Source organism: Sturnus vulgaris, chromosome Z (assembly GCF_052056855.1).
Source record: "Sturnus vulgaris isolate bStuVul1 chromosome Z, bStuVul1.hap1, whole genome shotgun sequence".
Classification (NCBI taxonomy): domain Eukaryota; kingdom Metazoa; phylum Chordata; class Aves; order Passeriformes; family Sturnidae; genus Sturnus; species Sturnus vulgaris.
The window spans coordinates 70,546,077-70,568,706 of record NC_142283.1 but is presented as its reverse complement, the minus strand read 5'-3'; the positions used below and the strand labels follow the sequence as shown (position 1 = coordinate 70,568,706).

The 22,630-nt window shown below is 38.0% G+C and overlaps 1 protein-coding gene across 3 annotated transcripts in view; it reads right to left on the bottom strand.

Moving 5' to 3' along the window:
- RANBP3L (RAN binding protein 3 like) overlaps positions 1–22,630 on the bottom strand; it is a 31,400-nt gene that overhangs the window by 6,906 nt on the left and 1,864 nt on the right. For 2 of the 3 annotated variants that reach the window (XM_014875452.2, XM_088156930.1), the window contains exons 2-13: positions 15,322–15,380; positions 15,011–15,047; positions 14,352–14,429; positions 13,260–13,334; positions 11,400–11,471; positions 10,599–10,723; positions 9,987–10,090; positions 5,715–5,835; positions 4,225–4,324; positions 2,995–3,125; positions 2,008–2,128; positions 1,317–1,459 (exon numbers count right to left, since the gene is read on the bottom strand). In XM_014875452.2, coding sequence (XP_014730938.2) covers positions 1,317–1,459; positions 2,008–2,128; positions 2,995–3,125; positions 4,225–4,324; positions 5,715–5,835; positions 9,987–10,090; positions 10,599–10,723; positions 11,400–11,471; positions 13,260–13,334; positions 14,352–14,429; positions 15,011–15,047; positions 15,322–15,380 — 1,166 coding nt within the window. The remainder of the gene's footprint in view (positions 1–1,316; positions 1,460–2,007; positions 2,129–2,994; positions 3,126–4,224; positions 4,325–5,714; positions 5,836–9,986; positions 10,091–10,598; positions 10,724–11,399; positions 11,472–13,259; positions 13,335–14,351; positions 14,430–15,010; positions 15,048–15,321; positions 15,381–22,630) is intronic. The other variant, XM_088156931.1, reaches the window with a different exon arrangement.

The following is a 22,630-nucleotide window of genomic DNA, read 5'->3' as shown; positions in this document are numbered from 1 at the left end:
AAATCTGTTTTTAAAATTTCATTTAGAAATAATGAAAGAGTTGTATTTTGTTCTTTCTAATAGAAAACAATCAGCTTAAGATTCACACTTAATAATTAATATCCAAATATTAATGAAAATACAATAATTTGAAGTTTATTTATGTGGTCTGAGCTTTATATGCAGCTGTCGGTTATTTTCTCCATAGTTACAAGAAACATAAGCGTAAAAATTACTTTCCCTGAAGAACAGCTTGGTTTGTATGGTGTACTTGATATTTTGGATGATTCTGAGTTTGATTCTAGAAGTAAGAAAGCACTGACATATTAATATATACAGTCGCCAGGTGGATGCTGTAGGGATGGATACCAGCCTCTTCAGCAACTGTGGAAGCAGCTTCCTGCAACACTTGCCACACCCATACAGCTCTTATATATCGTGATTTCCTCCCATATGTCTATTTTTACTTCCCAGTAGTGCCAAGACAAAATTACAGAATGTAAATTACACACTCTATGAAAACAGTGCAGCACATCTGGACATCAGGACATTTATAATTCTCACATACAGACCAGCAGTCCAGCACAGCCATAGTTAAGTCAAGCCCTGTTAGGAAGTGACAGACTTACAGTATTTGCATATACAGTGACTGGTGCTTTGCTTATGTATTATATGTGACACTTCCTGGAAATGAAGATTTATTTTTCTTTCCCAGCAAACTGAATCGCTCCTAGAAAGATCTACTGGGGAAAGTGTAAACATCCTTAAAACCATGTGTATGCTCTCATTTTCAACTTAGGACATATGTGCTATTTATTTGCAAAAAAGATCAGCACATTTCCATCTCCAATTTAGCCCTTGCTGCATAAAATCAGGGTTCCCAGGACTATCGTTTTACAGAAGGCAATACTGAAACTCTATTCTTCTCAAATGAGAAACTGAGGTCCTACATTGGATGCACTTGTTGCAAGTGCTGTGTTGAGAACCATGGCAGAAAGTTACCAGAGTAACTCACAAAATTGTAGCTACCTGTGAAGAAATAGTCAGTGTGTTGCTTCCAGAAAAGAGCCATTTCTGCATGTTACTAGAATGATATCCATTTATTTGGAGGTATGTAACCACAGTCAGGAAATGTCTGTCTTAAGGACAGGTCATATCATCACACTTGTTTTTTTTAAATATCATTCTAACACATGCCATAATAAAAGCCATGTGACATCTAAGCTGAGCATATTCTGATAGAGTACGAAGGTCATTTGCTAAAACTAACCTTCAGCAATCATTCCGAGTTGCTAGATAAAGTGGGGTTTTGGGTGGAGCTGTTGTCTCCTACTCACCTGAGTTAGAAATACTTGAACAGAATGGTCCTCCTGATCTGTTGCAGTGAAGCACAGGCTCTTTCTGTTTGCTCTTTTTATAACCATTTGTTCCCAGAGTTGGGTGTTGAGAATCAGTCTCAAGCTACCTTGATTTCGCATAACTGAAATAAGGAGGTTAATATGATAAGAGATGCTGCAGCTGTTTTCTCCAGCACTTGTACACAACTAATATTTTCAACAATTCTTCTTTTTCACTTGGTCTAAAAGCCTGATATAGTGAGATTCTAATATTTTTAATATCCCAATATATTAGTTTCTTTCAATATGTCTGGCACACAAAGAAATAATCTGAGAACTGAAATTGCTGAAACTGCAATACAGTAAAAAAAAGTGACAGCAGAGTAAGAACAACATTCCAAAAGAGTCTTGAAACAGTGCTACTGAAAAAGCAGAACAAAGAGCAAACTGTTAGACTGGTGACTGAGCTGAAGACACAGTGCAGCAGAGAAGTACACAGAACGTAACAATATGTGAGCCCAGTTCCTCAGTCTGTAACACAGAGAACATTATCAGGTAAAAAGATTCTCAGCAACTTGACTTATATGTAAAGATCTTCTCAGATTTAAACGTTCTGAAATCAACTCTGGCCAACAATAATACAAGTTATGTGGTCTTTTCTGTATGGGGTATTTCATTATTTAGTTCGTACTTAGCCTTGACTGCAACATTCCATGCTTATTGCTAGAAGTGTCATTAAGCCTCAGGGATCCTCTGCCTCTTTCAGTCCAGGTTAAAGAAAGCTTATTAAATACAAAGAGCTTGCAGTTAATCTGAAAGAGAAATACATGATGAAAACTTCCAGCCAATGCTAGTTTTATTGGCCCTAAAACTTTATGGTTGCAAAACTTTTGATATGGCTTTTAATATATCCATATGCATGTTCACCATTATTACTCAAAATGACATGACTCCTAGATCTATGCTAAACTCTTTTCTCATCATACAAAACATTCAGCTTGAATCCCAGTTTACTTTTTCAATTATTTCATCTTTATTAACTCTTCATTTCTGATATCCACCAGCATAGCTAAATTTGTTGCAAAAGTTGTACAACCTTATTTCTTCACTCATTACGAATGTTAATGCAGTCTAGAACACCAGTACTGCTACTAGAAGAGTACTGCTCCAAAGACAGTAGAACTTCTGTGTTCTGCCAAGACAGAAGAATTAATCAAAGACAAAATAATGTTAAGATTTTTTAAATTGTAATTGCTGTTTTCTGAGAAAATAATATTTTGAAGACAAAGAATAGCAAGATATGCCCTGCCAGGTTGGAAAGATAATTGCTGTTTTAGCTGAACTATAAAACAAATTAACAACACATTTCTTTTTTTCCCCAAAAAAGTTTTTTCATAAACCCCATCTTTACTCAAATCAGTTCCAGGTCTAAGGTTTTGTGTAGATGCTTATAAAATACCACAGAAATAGTCACTTACCGAAAGGGACTACAAAATGAACAAACATAATGCAAAAAAGAAAGAACCAACTTACAGAGAAATGGGTTAGCTGAGGCATAGCTTTAAAAAACTGATAATTTAAAATATAACTTGAAGTTATTTTCAGATTGCTGCATTTGCAATATATCTAGATGTTCAACAACGAAACTACTCACCATCAAGGTTTATGAAATGCATACCTGCAATACATTGTGTTCTGCTTCTTCTCCAGTTATAACTTCAACTTTATCTAACAGGATTTTCTCTACTGGCTTTGAAATACAAGCAGCTGCTGATTCAATTAGTGTTGCATTCCTCAACAAAGGTCTTTCTGTAGGGGAAAAAAAAAAAAAATCACAAATTCTTTCTGTACAGGGGATATGCTGGGAATATTTTTAGGACAACAAAGCTAGTACACAGGACATGACCTCATAATACCTGTCATATCTGACATTGTTTAGTGTTATTAATACGTTTTTGGCCAAAGGAAGAGACATAAGAGGAAAAGGCAGGAATATAAAATACCTCACCAAAAAGGCTGATACAGAATTGAAGAGGGCTGTTTATAGTTGCAAAGGTTTGTCCCAAGGGACAAACAGAAACAAGCAGAAACAAGGCCTAAAAATTTAGGAGCGGATTTTCCAAATTAAACTCATCTGTTATATTGTTATGCCAAGTACACATATCCCAATATTTATAATAATAATACATATACAATTAATATTTAGCAGGAATTTATAAGGACAAGATTTGATAGGAACAACATTGCTAAAAAGCTCTGTATCTTTGCATAATCGATACACATGTTCTGAAAGCTTTCTTTTTATAATTTTTTACTTGTAAGAATGCTTACACAAATCATAGGATCTAATATATCTGTTAGTAAAAAGGAGTGCAAAATTTGTCAAAAATGTTCACAATAGGGGCCTGTTGGGGACTCCCTCACACCCTAGGCTTACGTGGCTTTTTTAGTAGGAAGTCTCACATGGGAGTCACAAACGAGCCCTGAAATCTGTCCGTATAGAAGTTTCAGTCCCACAATTATGATTCAAAATAACAAAGTAATTTATAGAGAATTTGAAAAATGCAAGCAGCAGACACCCTAAAATTGTAATTCAACAATGTGATCCACAAGGCATTCGTAAAGGTTGCTGCAGTTTTTTTCAAATAGTAATCTGTACTAAATAATAATATTCCGTAATATTCCTTGAGTAATTCAGATCATGCTTTCTGAAGTTAGTCCGGTTCATATCATAACCAAACTGTAGCTGCTTTGTGAGTATAGATTTTGGCACATACTCTAAGCATACTCATGACTGGATAGTTTGAGAATAGATTAAAATTACTGACCACCACTCATCTGACATCCTTTGAAATACAGTGAAACATAATAATAAAGCTAATTGTGCTTGCTTGCTGAGTACGCTTACTTGTTTGTGGCCCGAAATGAGAAGATCCTGTGGACATGGATGTTATTTCTCCTTTGTATAAATCAGCTTCATTACACAGCTTGGGATGCCTCTCAGGACTCTAAAATAATACAGGTGAAATAAGAATTCCTATTTTAAAAAATGGCTATGTTACTTTACATCAAACAGAACATTAAATCATTCAATGCATACTAGGCTGAAGATGAGCAATTTTAATAGCTTCACAGTAAAAACTAGGCCAGATGATACAATTTCAGTCTCTAGAAGAAGTAATATTATTATCATAAAATCAGCACATCATTCTTCCTCCGAGAAGAGTGACCTCTTTGTGTGGATTCTGGACTACTATTTAAATACACTGAAGAACTCAGATGTTAAGTTACTGGTTTATTTTCAGTTCAAGCCCATAGTTCCCAGAAGAGCAGTTTAAAACTCAGAGACATCACAAAACCTCAGAGGACTTAAAAATTTCTATCGCCTTCAGTTTTGCAGATAAATTTTCTTAGGCATAAATAAATGCTTGTGGCTCCTGACAATGCTCAGTAGGTCAACTCATACCTTATAAATAAATCTTGGTCAGAAGTCATAGCCCAAACCTATGGTTGCCAAGCTTTTTACCTGGCAGATAAGTATACAGTTTACATCCTACTTCAATTGAAAACTAAATTGCAATTCAATTTTCAATGGTGCAGTCCTCAGCTTGGGAACCAGTTTTTTGTCCTAGAGTCCTTCAAGACTTAAGCTCCCTCACAAGTATGCACAATATGCTTTACCATGGACACTGTCTAGGGTGGGTGTCCAATTTTTCCCTCATACTTATTTATCACAGAATCACAGAATGGTTTGGGTTGAAAGAGACCTTAAAGGTCATCTGGTTCCCACCTCTCTGCCATGGGAAGGGACACCTTTCATTAGACCAGGTTGCTCAGAGCCCCATCCAGCCTGGCCTTGAATGGTCACCTTGGATAACCTCCAGGGATGGGACATCCACAGTATTTCTAGGCAATGTTTTCCCGTGGTCTCACCACCCTCAAAGAGAAGAATTTCTTCCTAATATCGAACCTAAACCTACTGTCCTTCAGTTTGAAGCCATTTCCCCTTGTCCTGTCACTCCTGTAAACAGTCTCTCTTCAGCCTCCTTGTAGGCTCCCTTCAGGTGTCTGATCTCTTTAGAGTTATGGTGGATGTTACTAGAGCAGTAGGAACCACATTCTTTTATCTTTCGTTGTGGGTGTTCCACTTCACATGGAATAGATAAAAAACTCTTTTTCAAGTAAAAAAAAGAGCAAACCAGAAGTGTCTATTGGTACGTATTAGTAATTAAAGAACCCATGCAGGGTGGTGAAGATAAGAATTCCTACCCCTCCAGCAGCACATTCTTAGATATTTTCTCCTCAAGAGACATTAGAACCATATTTACTCACATATTTAAAAGAAGGAGGACCTAAAAAGAATTAATATCTGAAAAAGTAAAAAAAAAGTACCCTGACCTTGATAAAAAGTCTTCCAGCATGTGCGGATCTGACCAAAACTCTTTCAACCATGTTTTCCCCAAACACAAAATCAGAATTGCTGCTGTTTTGTACACTTCTTTCCTTGAGCAACTGACTTCTGTGGGAACAAAATAACAAGAATGTGATTTAGAACTATTTAAAGCACTTTAAAGATTGACCATGCATAACATTAAAAAAAAATAAAAAAGTAAGCATGTAAATAATCAGGCAAATTCTTTAAGAGAATCTGAGAATATTCTCTGTGGAACATTTCACAAAAGGAACAGAGTATCACACTGTTTCATTAAGATTACTGAGGATATTCCTCAAAACCAAAGAACAAGCAGCCAAACAGCATGGCATCTCTCCTCAGGGAAATGTCTTACTCCAGAAATTTTAATGAGTTACTTTTGTCTCCCTGTTTCCTTTTGCTCCTCCAAAGGAATATCAACAATTAGCAGCTATCCTTTCAAGTTGGTGAAGCTCCAGTACTCTGCAGAGTAATGTACACCCCCGGGACTTACAGGCACTCCTAGGTCATCCTCCTTACATCTTGGAAGAGCAGGAAGGCAGTGTATTCATATACAGACACAAATACTGAAAAAATGTATAGCTATAATAGCAGATGGCTTAAGCTGAATTATAAGTAAAACAGGAGAGAAAAGTGTTTCCATTTTTCAATTACATGTTCCAAAGATAGACTTAAAATGAGAAAAGAACTCAATACTTGCAATCCTTTGGTACTGGCCAACTATATTTTAGAGATTACATTCAAGAATATTCTATGCAAGTATAATTGTTATTTGACCTGCTAATTACCAGAGCCACTTTAAATTAACAGGGTTCATTTCTTTTTGTAAAAGTCACTAGAGAAGTTCTTGTAAACTCTGTTATGTGGAAGTTGCTCCTGCTGCTGGTTTGGTTTTGGTCTGTTTGGTTGGTTTTTTCACAAAGGGGTTATAGGTTGTTTATGCTTTCTGCAGAACTTAATCCTGCATGCCTTGCTGGCATAGGCAAAACCATGCAAGTTCTTTTCACTTTCTGTTCCGGAAGGATGACTTGGCAGGAAGGCAGCCTGATATTGTGTCATAAACTGCTTACTTCAGCACCACTTACTTCTGTTTCACAGTATTTATCACCCTTGGGAGGGCTTAACACAACATATGTAGAGGATATTCCTGTTCATTAGGTGGGTTTGTTGGCAGAACTTTGATGATTGCCTCTAAAACAGTTTCTCTGTTCACAACTACAGTATGCTTGAAGGATGAAGCTCTCCAAGGATGAAGGGCTTACTGAGTACTACCTCTTTCAATCTTACACTTAATGAGAAAAGTATTCCTTAGCATTCTCACATTTGATATGTTGCTAAGACTAGGAGCAAAACAGAGAAATTAGAAAATACTTGTCTTTTTAGCCTTGAAAGCTTCTATTCATGTTTTGGGCCATGAACAGGGAATCTAAAGTGTGTTAAAAAGCTTTTTATCCTTAAACACACCCCTCTCAAAATTCACTCAAATGTGACCAATTTTCATACTGACATTCCAACTGCTACTTCTAGACTGTTTCAATAGCAGTTTAAGGACAGCACCCCAAAAGAGTTAAAAAACCAAGAATTAGAGGCTTATTTCTAAGAAAAAGTGTGGTAAGTTATATTGATTATATTCAGAAGTACAAGAAAAAAATCAGTCAGTACAAGATCTTTCTTTTAAGGGAAAGTTAACTGTAAGTGCCAGCATTAAAATGTTATTAAAACCTCAATAGCCTTATGTTGCTGCATGGCAAGAACAAAGTGTTCTTGCCAGGGATGCACTGTCAAGGATGCAAAATGTTCTTGCCCCGGGGATGGCATTATCACAGAGATACAAAACACAGTCACTGATATCAGGGAATGATCACTAACAAGGAACAGTGGGAGGAGAAACATGGATAAGGTACTCGCATAGGATTATGAGAGGGAATAGATTCAGGTATTGGCCTTCTCAGAGTGTCCAAAAAGGTCTGAGTAGCTGCCAGTTCCCGTGCTGGCCTCTAACCCTTTGTTTTCCAAGCAAATGCTTCAGCAAAGCTGACTTGTTTTGACTGCAAGCCTGTGTTTTCCCACTGCTGTATTTCTGTCACTTATGACACAAGCTTTCCAAGCTTTTAATCAGAATCAAGAAACTGGAATTTTTTCCTTTTCAGCCCGTTATTATAGTCAGCCCAGGAACTGAAAATTAGTGATTTCATGGAACATGGACAGCTGCAGCAACTGCAGAGGGATAAAAAGGTATTTTCACTCATCTCTCCACGGAATCATATAATGGAGAGATGAAGAAGTGGAAGAGGAGCAAAAGCGAAAGAAATGTCTGCAGGCAAAGCAATCCCTGCTGTTGCATCTCTCTGCATTTTATTTTATAAGTAAGTGTCAACAGTTATGCCTTGATTGAAAATTAAAAGCAAACCTAAAAAGTTGTTTTCTTAGCAATGAGGAGGTCTGGCTGCAATGTTCACTTACTGTTCAGCATGCATGCACAGTTTAATAAAGTCTTTTTTTTATTATTGATGAGAAAATAGCTATCTCAGAAAGATTTTACCTAAGTATTTTGCAGCATCAGTCACTTAATATGGATCAGAAGAATGGCATTTACATCCTCCTGCAATCTCCTAAGAGCTGTAAGCAGCTGGTTGATTTAAATTAGTTTTCAACTGTCAAAGGAATCAACATTTATCATGATTGTGACAGAACTAGTATTGTGATAGACAGAATTCGTGAGCCACAAACACACCAAGCAGGGTGTGGAGGAAAAGAAGGGAAAGAAATGCTGTAAGTACCTTTAACTTGTTGTTACTGAGTCACTATGTTGCATTTCTCTACCTCACGGGAGAAAGTCACTAACCAATGTTTTCCGAGATATTGTACAGCTGACAGAAGGTAAATAAATTTAAAGTAGAAACAGCAACTGATTTAGCTTTTCTAATACATGCATTACCATCATTCAGATTCTGCTAAAAACCCAGTGTGCTGTGTGGCTATGTGTCCTCAGAGGGCATCACAACAGCATTAAATGTAATAGAAAAGGTTGGTTCTTCCAAAATCACAGTGAGCATCTGCCCTCTAATTATGTTATTTTTGTTGATAAGTATTAAGAACCTAAGTTGTTTGTGCATCTAAAAATCCCCTGCCTCCTCAGAACCCTGGCACTGTGCATCCCAATCTTTATCTGTGGTCCATCTAGCCCTGTAGAAGACTGGCACAGACTCCTTTGCAGTTAATATATTCTATGCCCTCCTTGAGTAGGAGGGGGAGTTAGGCAACACTAGAAATCTATTATCTGTGGCCCTAGCGATTTTGAAAAGTCTCTTATTAAAAGTGATACGAGGTGTATTCCTGATGCTCACAACTTCCAGGTAAATAACCCTCATCAACATCAGCAAGTCATATAAATATCACAAGACAACCATAGACCTAGGGTTCTCATGAGTCAGTTCCCAGAGAGAGAGTTAATAGCCTAGTTTTGCACCAGTATGACTTCTTCTCACTGCTGGCCTTGAACCCTTTCTGTGTCCCAAGAAAACCTTGTGTGAAGTCGAATACATGACCAGAAAACAGTGTTTTCCTAGCATTGTATTCCTGTCACTTACAGCACAAGCTTTCCAAGCTTTTAGTCCGAGTCTGATTAATCTCCAAGATTGGGGCTCTTTCCATTACATACAGTGTCAAGAGGATGGGGAAACATCCCAGTTCAAGGACGTCAGCTTCCTCACAGAAATTCTGAATTCTGTGCTGCACAAACCTATCACAAGCCGATCACAGTCACCACAGAGAGCTTTTAGTGCCAGAAATGCTGCTTTGTGAATGAAAGTAGAGCACCAATTGCAGCATTCACCTAGTCTTCCAAATCAATCGTGTATTTTTTTTCTTTATGTCTCTTGTGCCCAATACACTGACATATATTGGCAATTCTTCAAAAGAATGAAATTTCCTGAGTTTCTCTGCCCCTTTTCTATGAGATGTAGCAGACATGCAGTCAGAAGAGAGATGACACCAAAATAGTTTCCAGCTTGGTTGCTAGTTCACAGAGATTAATTGCAGTTAGGAGTCCATTTCTTATGTCATACGAAGCTTATGTCAGTAGACACAAATCTTGGCACCACACACAAACACCACTGAGCCCTGTGTGGGTGCAGACAGCATGGGCTTAGTACCACGTTACACTCAGATGATGAAAGGGCATGCCATCAGCCAAGTGACAAAATAATGTAGAAATATAACAAAAAAAAAAATCTTACTGTGATTTTTGAGAGCTGGAAAGACTCATGGTAATAGATGACCCCACTGCTGCTTTGGAATTTACTGAATTCTCAGCTGATGAAGAAGAGTAGTCTTCAGATAGCTAGAATGATAAAATCAAAGGGATTAATCAGAGCTAGTGTATTTTCTGCTATTAACAGATCTGCTAGAATCCAGAGTCACTAAGGTATATATATAGACAGACAGATACACATAGAGATAATAGATGTGGAAGTTGGCAGAGCTTCCTCCAGCTGTGTACTAAGCCAGTGCCCTCAATTAAAATCTCACTTTCTAAATAAACAAAATCCAAAACACCCAAAGCTGATTTTCGCACAGAACCTTGACATCAGAAAGGTAAGAGAGCCTGCAGAGAAGAGATGATTTTCCAAACACAGTTAGCATGAGTTTAACATTTCACATCATGTCAGTGATATCAATTCCACTGAAACTTACATGGGAACTTTCTTGAAAATCACACAGTGGAATAATTAATTGTTTTAAAACACCACTGTTTTGTTTGGTGTTTGGTTTTGGTTGTTTTGGATGTTTTTGTTTGGTTGGCTTTTTTTCCTTAATTTGAGCTCCAGTAAAATTATTTTTCTTTTTACCTGAACACATGCTTCTTTCTTAGTCACTAGAGATACTACAGGAATTTCAGGACAGGTCAGGGCTTGTGGGGGCTGTAAAGTGGCAGGTCTAATGACATTCCACAATTGACTTGGTGACAGGGATCCTTGCAAAATACAAAGACAAAATATTTAAACATATACTTTTTCTTCACATCTAAGTCATACCTATATGTCTTGCCTCTAAACTGAGAGTTTCAAACCATTTTTAAATAATATTTACTGTTGTTTACTTGCTTCATATTCTGAAAAATTGTAATGGTTTCTAGAATACACAACTCTGAAGTGAAATCAATGTGTTATCCTATCAGGATAAAAAAGTATGCTATCCTATCAGGATAAAAAAGTAATGTGTTACATACATAAACATTATTATTTGTACTTCTAAAATATATTTGTATTTATATATTTAGGCATGTCTTCATGCTAATATTTATTGCTTTGTTTTAGATATGTCTTCTGCCATTTCAGATTTAATCCTGCATCTTCAGATGCCAAGAGTTTTCATCACTGCCTTCTCCAGAAGCAGAGGTATTTAGTTAGAAAGGTGAAATTTCACTATGGAAGGTTATATTCAGTCCACTCAGGAAATAAGCAGTCAGAGCAGATGCTCAGATCAGAGTACCTAGGAAATTTACGCTGTCAAACAATTAAGTTATGGACTGCATAAAGATACCTAGCCTATCATTCAGTATGGAAAATAACTGTTCTCTTTTTGTCTTCCATATCTCTAAAGGATGTCTTTGTGGAACTACAGTAAATAAATATTACAATGACAGTTACCTTCTCTTGCACTTTTGATGATGTCAGGATTTCTTTGAAGAAGAGCTGAGGTCATGAAAATGTTACTCTTTACTACAGAAAAGGAATTTAAAATTGAATAATGAATAAACCCAAATTTTAACCATTAAATATTTCTGTAACCCCTCCCTCTTTTGGTAGTACCTGAGCAATATTCCAACATATCCATCTGAAAAAGATCTCAAAGATAACTGTTACTGTCTCAGTTTTTACAGATGGGCAGACTTTGGCACCAGAAAGCACCAGAGCTTTTCTGGTTATGTCGCAGTCTTTTGGATATTAATGAATGTTTTAAATGCAAAATCTTTCTTCATCTTTTAAAACTAGGTGTTCCTGTTTTGTAGAAATATTGAAATGCCAATGCTATCTGGTCGAGTTTTAGGCATTTTTAAGATGATTAAGTGAGTCCCAAATACATCGGAATAAATAAATAAAAGTACCCTGCCCTGTTCTGCTAAAAAGGCGTTTGTAATTTACTAGAACAATGGTAGTGTACTATTGATGCTTTCACTGTTTTAATAAAGATGTCAAACACCAGTGAGAAGGTGATGGCAACCACGTTGTAGAAGGCTGGGAGGGGTAATGTGTACATCACTGATATCCACACAGCTGTGGAGCCAACCAAGGACCAAGGTAGTAACTCACTGTTTGAAAGTGCAGGATGTGGCCAGAGAAGGGGCCATACAGAGGTAGGGCAGCACTTTTCCAGGACAACCATAAGCACAGCACAGCAGGGATGAGGCCAAGAAGTGGGCATGGACTGTAGGGGCATCAAGACCACCCAAGACCCCCAGAGCCTCTGACCCATTTCCAGAAAGGACAAACTGCACATGAGAACTGATTTGCATAAAAAAAGAGAAACTCATCTCCAGGGTGAGGAAGCCACCATGCAAAGGTACCCCCATGAAGCCCAGGTGTGTGCCCCAGGACCCTGGACATGCCTTCAGCCAGACCAATGCTGATGCTGGAACCAGGACTGGTGATGTCTTTTCCTCTCTTTCTTGCTTTCCTCATCTCCTCTTTAATTCTCTCTCTTCCCTTTCACCTTCCCCCTTCATCTCAAACCTGCCTCCATGTTCTTATAATAGGAGATCAGGGCTTACACCAATTTTCATGCCAAGTGTATCATTTACTAGTAAAACCTTTTAAGCTTTTGCAGAACCTCTGGTCATTCCTTTCCACCATCACCACCTACAAATCTTGGGTGCTACCCTCCTCTTAAGGGTGGGATGTCACACATGTACCATGTCCTGTAAAATGCCACAACTGATACACTACATACCATCACTACTTTTTCATTTCAAGAGTGTGTTTTGCTGCTATTAAAATGCTGTGAGTGCTTAACATTATTTAGAAATCCTCTACTCCAGTGTCTATTAAGAACCTTTCTGTGGTAAGAGACATGGGCTAGGATTTGAGATCACTCCATCATTCCTGTTAGTGCTAGAGTGAGGATATTCCCTGGGTCCCTGGTTCCCAGGCTCCCAGGACAGAAAATTATATTCCTGTAGGAACCATCTATGTTATATTGCAAGCAAACTATTCATGTAATTACTGTAATTTCATTTTAGTTTTTTAAGTATAATTTGTATCACACTTTGTAAATGCATGTTTTTAAATTATTCAACAATTCCACCCCTGTCCCAGAGGACTCCTCAAATATAAGAAAAACCTTATCTTCTATTGAACTGCCAATCTTCCTTAAAAAACACTCCTTTCTACTACCTAAATATCAGACTAGTCCAACACACTTCAGCTCTGTCTTGCAGAAAAAGCATTTCTGCACGCATCTTTATTTTAGCTAATACTTGCTTTTCTACATAAGTATTTACTTTTATTTACCTGTCTGGGAGGGAGGGAAAGTAGGAAGGATGTTAAATGAAGATGATCTCCCTCTTTTCTGTGTGAGAGCTGAATCTAAAAGAATAAGAGACTGAAATTATCACTTGTTTGGAGAACAAAAAAAGACCAGTTTTAGGGTTAGCCAGACTGATGTAATGCTTTCATTGGCACCAGAATGAATTATTAACTGCTACCTACCATCTTTCTGAAGCAGACTGTTAGGTTATGTCTATGCTGCTGATCCCAGGAGGTTTCTGAGGCCATGCAGCACAGCCTGGCTCAGGCACACAGCTAATCCTCCCTGTAACAGCTCTGTCCTGGAGACTGCCAGGTGGAGAGGTTCAGACAGGGACATAGCACTTAAACAATGTGGGCAATCAAAAGGGAAAACACTCCACTTTCCTCCTGCACTCTGCTTTGTTTTTTGGCATAGGCATGCCCTAAAATTTCTAGCATATCTATCCCAGTTTAACTTTCAGAGTAAACCAAACTCAGCTTAAGTCTTCTTAGGTACATTCAGATGTGATTTAAAAAAAATGCACTGTACATATATTAATGCCTGAAATCGGAAATACCTTTCTGGTACCATCCATACGTTAAATAAAGACTGTAAAAAACAGATCAGTCCTTCTGCACAGTAGCCTCAGTGATTCGTGTTCATTTCCCATGGAAACAATACACAATCCTTAAAGGCCTTCCCAGCCAGCTCTTGGCAGGACAGAAGGAGCCCTTCTGGAAACTGCTTTACATTTTAAAGGATTGCCCAAGGAATACTGGTCTCTTCCAGAAGCCAGGGATATAATTCTTTTCCTGACCTTGTCCTCCCTTGACTGTGTGAGCAATTCAAGAAAATTATACAAAATTTATAGATTTTCCACTATTTTATGTAGTATTATGTAAGTATGGAGAAATAATGTATTTTTAATTTAAAATATATTTATTGTAAATTACCAGCAAGTATCGATGTTTTAGTTTTCAAGACTTGCAGCATGCCTACAATGCAGAAACATTTCTTAGATGGGGGAATTCGCTCTTTTCTTTACCAGATGAGAATACACAACTCTAATTAAAACATGACTGTAAATGTCATACCAGTGTTAGACTGAGAGTCAGACTTCTGGAAAGTCAAAGATGATGATCTTGCACGTTTTCTGGAACAATTAATGAAATCTAGACAAAATAAAATATAATGTAATTGGCAGGAGGCATCAGCATAATGTTATGATGTTGAATTAAAACCTTAACAAAAATAAATTTTTATTTATTCTTGGGAGGGACTTACAGAACAGCTTTAAGGCAATACGTAAGAGCAAGAGTCAACACCTGTCACAAAACCCTGGGGAGTCTTCTTTATTTCTACTAAGTTCAGGGAACCTAAAGCAAGCACTTAGAATCAGTTCATAGCCCATGGGCTCAGAAAACACTAAGAATGAGGAGCTACATTATAACATACCCAAGCGAATAGAAAAAGGCAGTTAAGAGTTCATACAGATGAACAATATGCTTGGTCAATTTTCAGGGCTTCAGGAGTTTGTCTTTCTGGTAAATATGGGAGGTAAGATGGAATATGTCTTGAGGGAAGACATATATATTAGGACAGAGCAGGTGGCTCTACAACCCACAAAATCTTAGTCAGGTAACTGGGATTTGCCCCTGCTCATAGAAGGAGTCCAAACACTGTTTCCACAGGGAACAGGCAGACCTGTGAATAACCCAGTTATAGTAGGCTGTTTCAGTGAGGTGGTCATTACCATTTTCAGCTTTGCAAACTGGGTCTTCTGCAGGCCGCTGGAAAAAAAAAAATAAGCATGGAAAGTCAAGGAAAATAGAACAGTCATTTTCTATACAGAGACAAAAAGTATAACAGTCCAGCATATATGCATTAAGTCTTGTTTCTGTTTTCTGTTCTTCCTTGTTCTATTTTTGGACCATTTATTACAAGTGTTAACCAGGGCTAAAATCTTACTGCTAGGATAATTGTCTATAGAATCCCTATTTCTCAACAATTTTTATTATCAATTTTTATCAATAATAAAAAAGGGGAAAAAAATAGGCTTTTTACCTTCAAAGAATGGTCCTTCTTTTCAAAAACAAATGTTGGCTGGGCAAGCAGTGATTTGTCTGAAAAAGAGAAGAGGGATTTTAATAACAATTCTGTAATGGTATTTATCAACCAGAGTTTTGAAAATGCTGTGCAATGAATTTATCCTTTTGTTACAAAGGAAGAAAATATAGAGATGCAGTGATGTACTGTACAATACATTTTAAAAAAAAGCTATAATCCCCAAATCTGAGTGTGATTTTTGCCTAATTAGATGCCATGGGGTTTGGCTTCATATTTTTAATATTTCTGTAAAAAATAACAACAAAAAAACCTGCTTTTAGCCCTTACAAAAAAATCTGCCATCCTTTAAGAACAAGGGTGAACTGCATCTTCAGGTAGCAGAAAAGAGCAAGGATGGGAAATGTAAAATATCCCTAAAGGAAGGAAAACAAGAGAATGTGTCACACTTGGCCTTTCAGCTACATTCATACATTCTGCTCTTTAAGCTTCAGGTAGGTGGATGTCTAGGGTCAATTTTAATGTGTGTGTATGATAAATAAACATATGGAGCTCTATAGAGCAAATCCTAGTCTCAGAATACCTCTGCATCTCTTAAGCATAACTAAAAAATACTTAGATTTGTGCTCTTTCTTTCTGTGAAATATTTTTCTGCATATATTTGCCTCACATCATATTTTGTGTTGATTTAGGGTCCACTACTTCTACATCTCATACAAGTTCTTCAGGCTGTTTACTTTATTAGGCTTGTGACCTTCACAGCCTGTGAAACTCTAATGGATTAAACTTGGTTGTCAGTGTAAAATAAAAAGCTGTTTTCACCAGCACCACTGATTAATTACACATATATTAGATGAATTAAGGGCACAATTAATGAGCAAAAAAGCAGACACAAATAGATCTTTTTTTAAAGACCACCTCATACAGGATTCCTCTCATGCTAGCTTGGTACATCTGTCATGGGCAGTAAATAGAAACAATCAGCTTCTGACTATGAGAATATTTTAGCTGTGTACTTTAGATGATAAATGGAAAGCTAAATGCATGTATTTCTCTCCATGGCTGATAAGTACAGAATATGGACTAAGGTGACTGCTGAGCTATTTGACTGGCCTGTGGCCAGAGAAATCTCACACTTGGTACTTTGTTAGCTGACATTCGACAGAATATTTATCACATACACAACATTTTTGTAATACTATTTTTTTCTGTTACCTCTTCAGCAAAAACACCCAAGTGAAAATATGTGGATAGATATTGTTATCTAGAATTGCACACCTATCTGTGACCAAGCAACTTGAGCTTTGGTATAAATTATTCAAAGGTTTAATAAAGCAAACATCAACCCATCATGGAGGAGTTAAGATTACTACACAAAAATGTATTCAACAATCAAGGAAAAAGTAAACATTGTTAAAATAAATGCTTCATTTATGTAAACGGGGAAAGGAGCATGAAACTTTTATTCAAACCCAGCGAAATACAGACAGAGGAGTCATAACTAATACAGTTGTTAATTTCATATTTACTTGGGCATTTGTGTGGAAAGGACAGGATTTAACAAATTTGGCATGCTTTGCAATGAAAGTCTATTTCTTCCTTAATAGAAAAAGCAGAAAAAAAGTTCACATTGTTCCACTGAAAGAAAGATAACTCTCTCTCATTGAAAGTTGAAGAAAAATTCGATAATCTGGTTGCAGCTAGGGGGTCAATGGCATGACATGACATGAAGCAATTCCACTTCTATTCACTAGAGGGGAGTGGCACACATGAACAATAGTATTTCACTTAAATATGATTTTTTGAAGAGAATAGGCTTTCTCCTGTCCCCTTAAAAACAAACAAACAAAACTGGCATTCTTATTAAATGAAAGAGAAATACAAAAAGTGAAGAGTAACTGTAGAAACCTTCATATTCTTCTCAGTAATCCTCAAGCTCAGAAGCTTGCACTATTTTTAAAGGTACATTTTCTACTCCAAAGAAACGGAATTAGCAAAGACTGAAGTGCTGTGAAAAGGAACTGACTTTCAGTCACAGAGTTAACTTTCCCTGGAGCTAAAAGGCTGTAGGGGACTTGAAGGAATTAAGAAAGCCCACTACATCTGAAACAGCAAGATTCCAAAAATATTTTAAAACTCAAAAGCTCCTGAAGAAAAAAATCGTAACTGCTTAATTACCAACAGAAACACGTGAAGCTACAGCATAATGGTACCCTTCAAAGATAGATAAGCATTTTTTAATATTGCAGTAAATATAAAAAATATATCCCACCTACTGCTCTTGAGCCAAAGAGCTGCCCATAGATTTAGGCAGAGGCTGCTGAGGCTGCCACATTTATTCATCGTTTTTATAGTTCCATAGTGCTTCTACTCAAATCAAGAAAACCTTTTTTCCTCGGAGCATACTCCACAAGCTCATCAGTAAGATCTTCAGTCCTCAATCAGGCTGTTCATAACAGGGTTTTAAAAATATATTTGTGCTAGCTACATATGTATCCTAAGAATAATTTTACATTTACATTTTCAGCTTCTCAAATATTCAGGCACAACCTGTCTGCAGCTGAACTCCACAGAAAAAGACACCCAGAACTTCTTGTGCGTGTAGCACAAGGTCATCAAGGAGTTACCACAGTCATGTTGATGTGATAATTTTAACTCTGGTCAGTACCTCTGCACTTCTCCCCTTCATTCCCTGCACCTCTGGCATGGTGGGTGTGCTGGGTGGAAAGAGAAGTGCTTCTGCACCCTCTGCAGCCAGCCACGCATGCCAGACTGTGTCCCAGGAGCAGGCAGAAGCAGACAGAGGGCTGGAGCCATTCCCCCTCATCATCACCACCGGGACACAGGCAGACGTGGGCTGGCTAGTGCCTGGTTCAGACCGGGCCACTCCAGTCCTCGGCAGCTTGGCACTCGTGGATAAAAGAGGCTGTTGGAAAAGTTACCAGAAAATAATGCCAAATGAGCTGCCTCTGTCTGCAAGGACTGGAATAATCCACCAGCCCCAGCCAAGAGCCCGGACACAGAACCTGTCTGTCTGCACATGAATAATCACCACAGATTGGGCTCTCTCTCCCTTGCTGCAGTTCCCTTGAAGCTGTTGAATCAGAAATGTGTTGGCCTAATGTTTGCTCTATTCAAAGCTCAAAACAGGCCCTTGTCTGGAAGATGCATTAGAAATATCCAGTTTCTTTGTCTGAGATCTCACCTGGGTGGTGTTCTGGCTCCAGCCTCCTGTCCTGCACAGCAGCACTACCAAACGTGCTCACACCTGACCTACCCCACATGGAAGGCGCCCAGGTTACAGGATGAAAACTGCATTCCCTTTGGAAGTGCATATTTCAAAGGGAAAAGAAAATGCTGGCTGATGCCTTAGGAGCACTAGCAGGAATGATGTACCAGAAATAATGTAAAATTGCTTTTACCAGATTTGCTTGTAACCTAAAAGGCAGCATTGTCCATGAGATGTAAGGGTCCCTCTGTCTTTGCTGTGACATTCCACTCTTCACTTCCGATGCTATTACCTTTTCTAAAGTTATTGAGACTTCACAAAATATATACATTAAAAAATAAAGGGGACACCGATGATTTTTAAAATTTTAGAATTGTTATTACTATTGTTCCATCCTGACCTAAACACAGATAAATGATCCTTAACTTTTGAGGGCTAAGGACACAGTGGAGAGAATATATGCACCTATCTTATTTTCAGGCAGTCCTATGCCTGAAATCATGCCAAAAGTAGTGACAGTACTTTCTCTATTCCTCTTAAAGAGATGCAAAAAAAAAACCCCTCAAATCTTTCAGAAGGTAAGATAGGAATTGCGATCTCAATGAATTTTTTTTATTTTTGATGTTGAAACAGTTAATATTTGCATTTTCACTTTAAAAATTTAAATGTGCTGAATCTTCACCGTCACCAAACGGGCCAGAAGACTGAAAATGCTTTAATTCATACCCATAGCAAAAACTTTCAATTTTTTTTTAAGTAAAGATGGACCAGTTTCTGGGCAAGGCTGAGCCCACGAGCAACAGTGGTAGCACCTCTGGGATAATGGATTTAAGAAGGGCAAGAAAGTACTGCACAAGGGCAATTGCAGCTGTGAGAGAGGAGTGAGAGTGTGAGAGAGGAGAAGCTCTGCAGACACCAGGTCGGTGAAGGAGGAGAGAGAGGGTGAACAGTGAGGAGCTGTGCCCCCACAGCCCAGGGAGGTCTGGGGGGAGCAGAGATCCACCTGCAGCCCTGGAGGAGCCCACACCAGAGCAGGTGGGTGCCTGAAGGAGGCTGTGAGCCCATGGGAAACCCTCCTGGCAGGAGCTGTGGCCCGTGTAGAGCAGCCCATGCTGGAGCAGGTTTGCTGGCAGCACTTGTGACCCCATGGGCACCCACAGTGGATGAATAATGGAGAACAACAGCTCGTGGAAGGGACTCAAGTTGTAGAAGTTCATGGATGACTCCATTCTCCTGTGGGAATGACTCTGTGGTGGAGCAGGGGAAGAGTGTGAGGAATCGTTCCCATGAGGAGGAAGGAGTGGCAGAGACAAGGTGTGGTGGAACTGAGGACAATCCCCATTTCCCATTCCCCATGGCCCTGCTCTGCTCAATGAGAGGAGGCAGAGAAAGAAGGGAGTGGAGTTAAGGCTGTAAAGAGGGTTTTTTAAAAACTGGGTTTAGTTCTCTCTACCATACTCTAATCCTAATTTGGCTGGTATTAAACTGAATTGATTTCCCCAAGTCAAGTCTCTTTTGCCAGTGATGGTAATTGCTGAATGTTCTCTCCCTGTCCTTATCTCAACCCACGAGCCTTCCATAATTGTCCCTCCCCAGTCCAGCTGAGGAGGGAAGAGAAAGAATGGTTTTGGTAGGCACCCAGCATGCAGCCAGGGTCAACATACCACAACATTAAATAAATAAAAGAAACAAAAAAAAGAAAAAAAGATGGCATAAACCAAAACCAAACAGAAACCCCCTTCTTAATCAGGAAAAAAAAAATCTCAGATAGAATATGATACTTTAAAACTTACAAAACCTTTAACTGCATCCAACTTTCCTTTACAACATCCTAGTAAACACTGCACAACACATAAGGACTACATGAAAATTTATAAAAAGTTTTTAATTTTATCCTGTCAAATGATAGGGCTAGGACATTGAATTATCAAGTTCTGTGCTCTGATACACTATAGAATACTTTGGAAGCTTTGCACGTTATAGCTATAATTTGCAAAAACAGAAGCAGAGACACTGCTATATTTTGATGTTACAGCTTAGATTGCTGGTTCCCACAGAACTCTAACTAAACGAAGTTAACAATAATAAATTCTTGCACCTAAGACTCACATTTTTATTGTTTCACATTTAAATTAACTCAATGAGGACATGTAACTTGGGAAGATGTTGAGAAGAAAAGTAGATTTAATGTCACTTCGGTTGCTACATCCCCAGAAGTAGTTTTATATCACTAAAATAGTAAGAAAAAGAAAAACACACAGAAAAACTTTGACTCTGTCAATAATGAACATGTGCCATGTACAGCTATTACTTGAAAAAACACTAAGACCAAGTTTTATGGCAATACACATGAAGGAAAAGAAAGCAACAATGAACTGGCATTTAAGTGGGAAACATGGATCGAGAAATTCACATTGATAAATAAAATTAATAAAAGAAATTAATAAAAGAAATTATTTTCAGTATGCTAGATGATGATCTGTACATTAGTGACTGCAACATATTTTGCTCTCTAAGCTTGGGCTCATGTCTAAGTATTGTTTCTGACTTTTGATAAAAAGACATCTGTCACTATTTCCAGTGATGGACCATTTTCATCTAAAATGAGGTGGAAAATAACAAAAAAACTTCTGGCTTCTGTCAAGAAGAAATCAAGAACAGGATTTGCCAAACCTGCAATAGAACCACACTTTCTGGTTTAAAAATACTCATGGAAGTTTGCAACATAAAATAGAGTCAGTTCACAGCCAAGAGAAGAAAGTGCCACAATGCTGCCAGTGAACATCTTGGGTCCCTCGGTGGCCTCACTACATGAGCCAGGCTTTCCTCTGCCAAAACTTAAATACAGCAGATGGCATGAGGCAAAATGGGGGTGCCCTAGAACAGTACTTCATGCAAACAACTTAATGAAATGGATCAACTTAAAAGTATAAGAAAGAGTTTATGAAATTTCCCAGACTAGGAAAGGGTTTATGACATTTCCTACTGCTGACCCTGAGCAACAGGTGTATTCCCAGAAGTGCTGGGCAGCTGAGTGTTCTGATGGAATTCACACACAAAGCTGCTCAGCACAAAATAAAATAAGGTCGTAAATTCAAAAGAAGTTCTAACCTGGTAAAATCTCCAATGATAATCAGAAGAGTTTTCCATACAGAAAGGTATCAGAGATGCATGTTACTATACAGCAACAGGCAGGTTCAGTATCGTAATCATAGCTCCAGATCTGTATACCAATGGAGTTTTTCTTTTATAATACTCTTCTGAATATCAGTGAAGCAATAAATTTGCAACAGTTCCTCATGAATCCTGATTTTCCAAATATGTTCAATAGAAATCGTTATAAGTAGCTGGTCCAAAACCAGGCTAAAGTGTTTCACGTGAAAAAATATTTTAAGAATTATTAGAATAAAGTCCTTCGAACCTACTGAGATTAAATCTTTTACAAAGTTTTTTATTATTTGAAAAAAAGGGACCACCCACCGCTGTGAATTTTATTTCTAGAGACCTTAAATATATATCACTGATATTTGGCCACTGGCTGCACTTGCTGCAGAAGCAACTGTAATTCACTGGCCCATGAAGAGACTGCTGGACACAGCACTGTGCTCTGTTTAAACACCCTGTACTAAATATGAAGTGCACACTGCTTATCTTCAGACAGCATCCTGTAAATACAGTTTGGGGAACCGATAAATAGCTTCACACCTCCCTGTCTGGATCAGGAGAGAGTAGATCATCAAAGAAGGAAGTTTCTGTTTCATTGCACTCAGGAAGAAAAAAGTTCATCTAATTGACAATTGTGAAATAAAACTTCTGAAGGAATTTTTCCTAGGACATTTCCTTTACATTCCTTTACTAGATTGCTGGGACTCCAATATTGCACACTCTTTGTTATACAAATAATTCATAACACACATAAATAATTTCCCTGTCATCAGTGACATCAGTTATGAGAGCAAGGGCACAGTCCTGCATAATCAGACTCTTAACATTTGAAGACATGTTCATCCTCTCCTCAGTCACTCTTCTCAATGCTACAGATTCTAAACAGAGATAGGGATTAGGGTGGAAAGGGTTCTT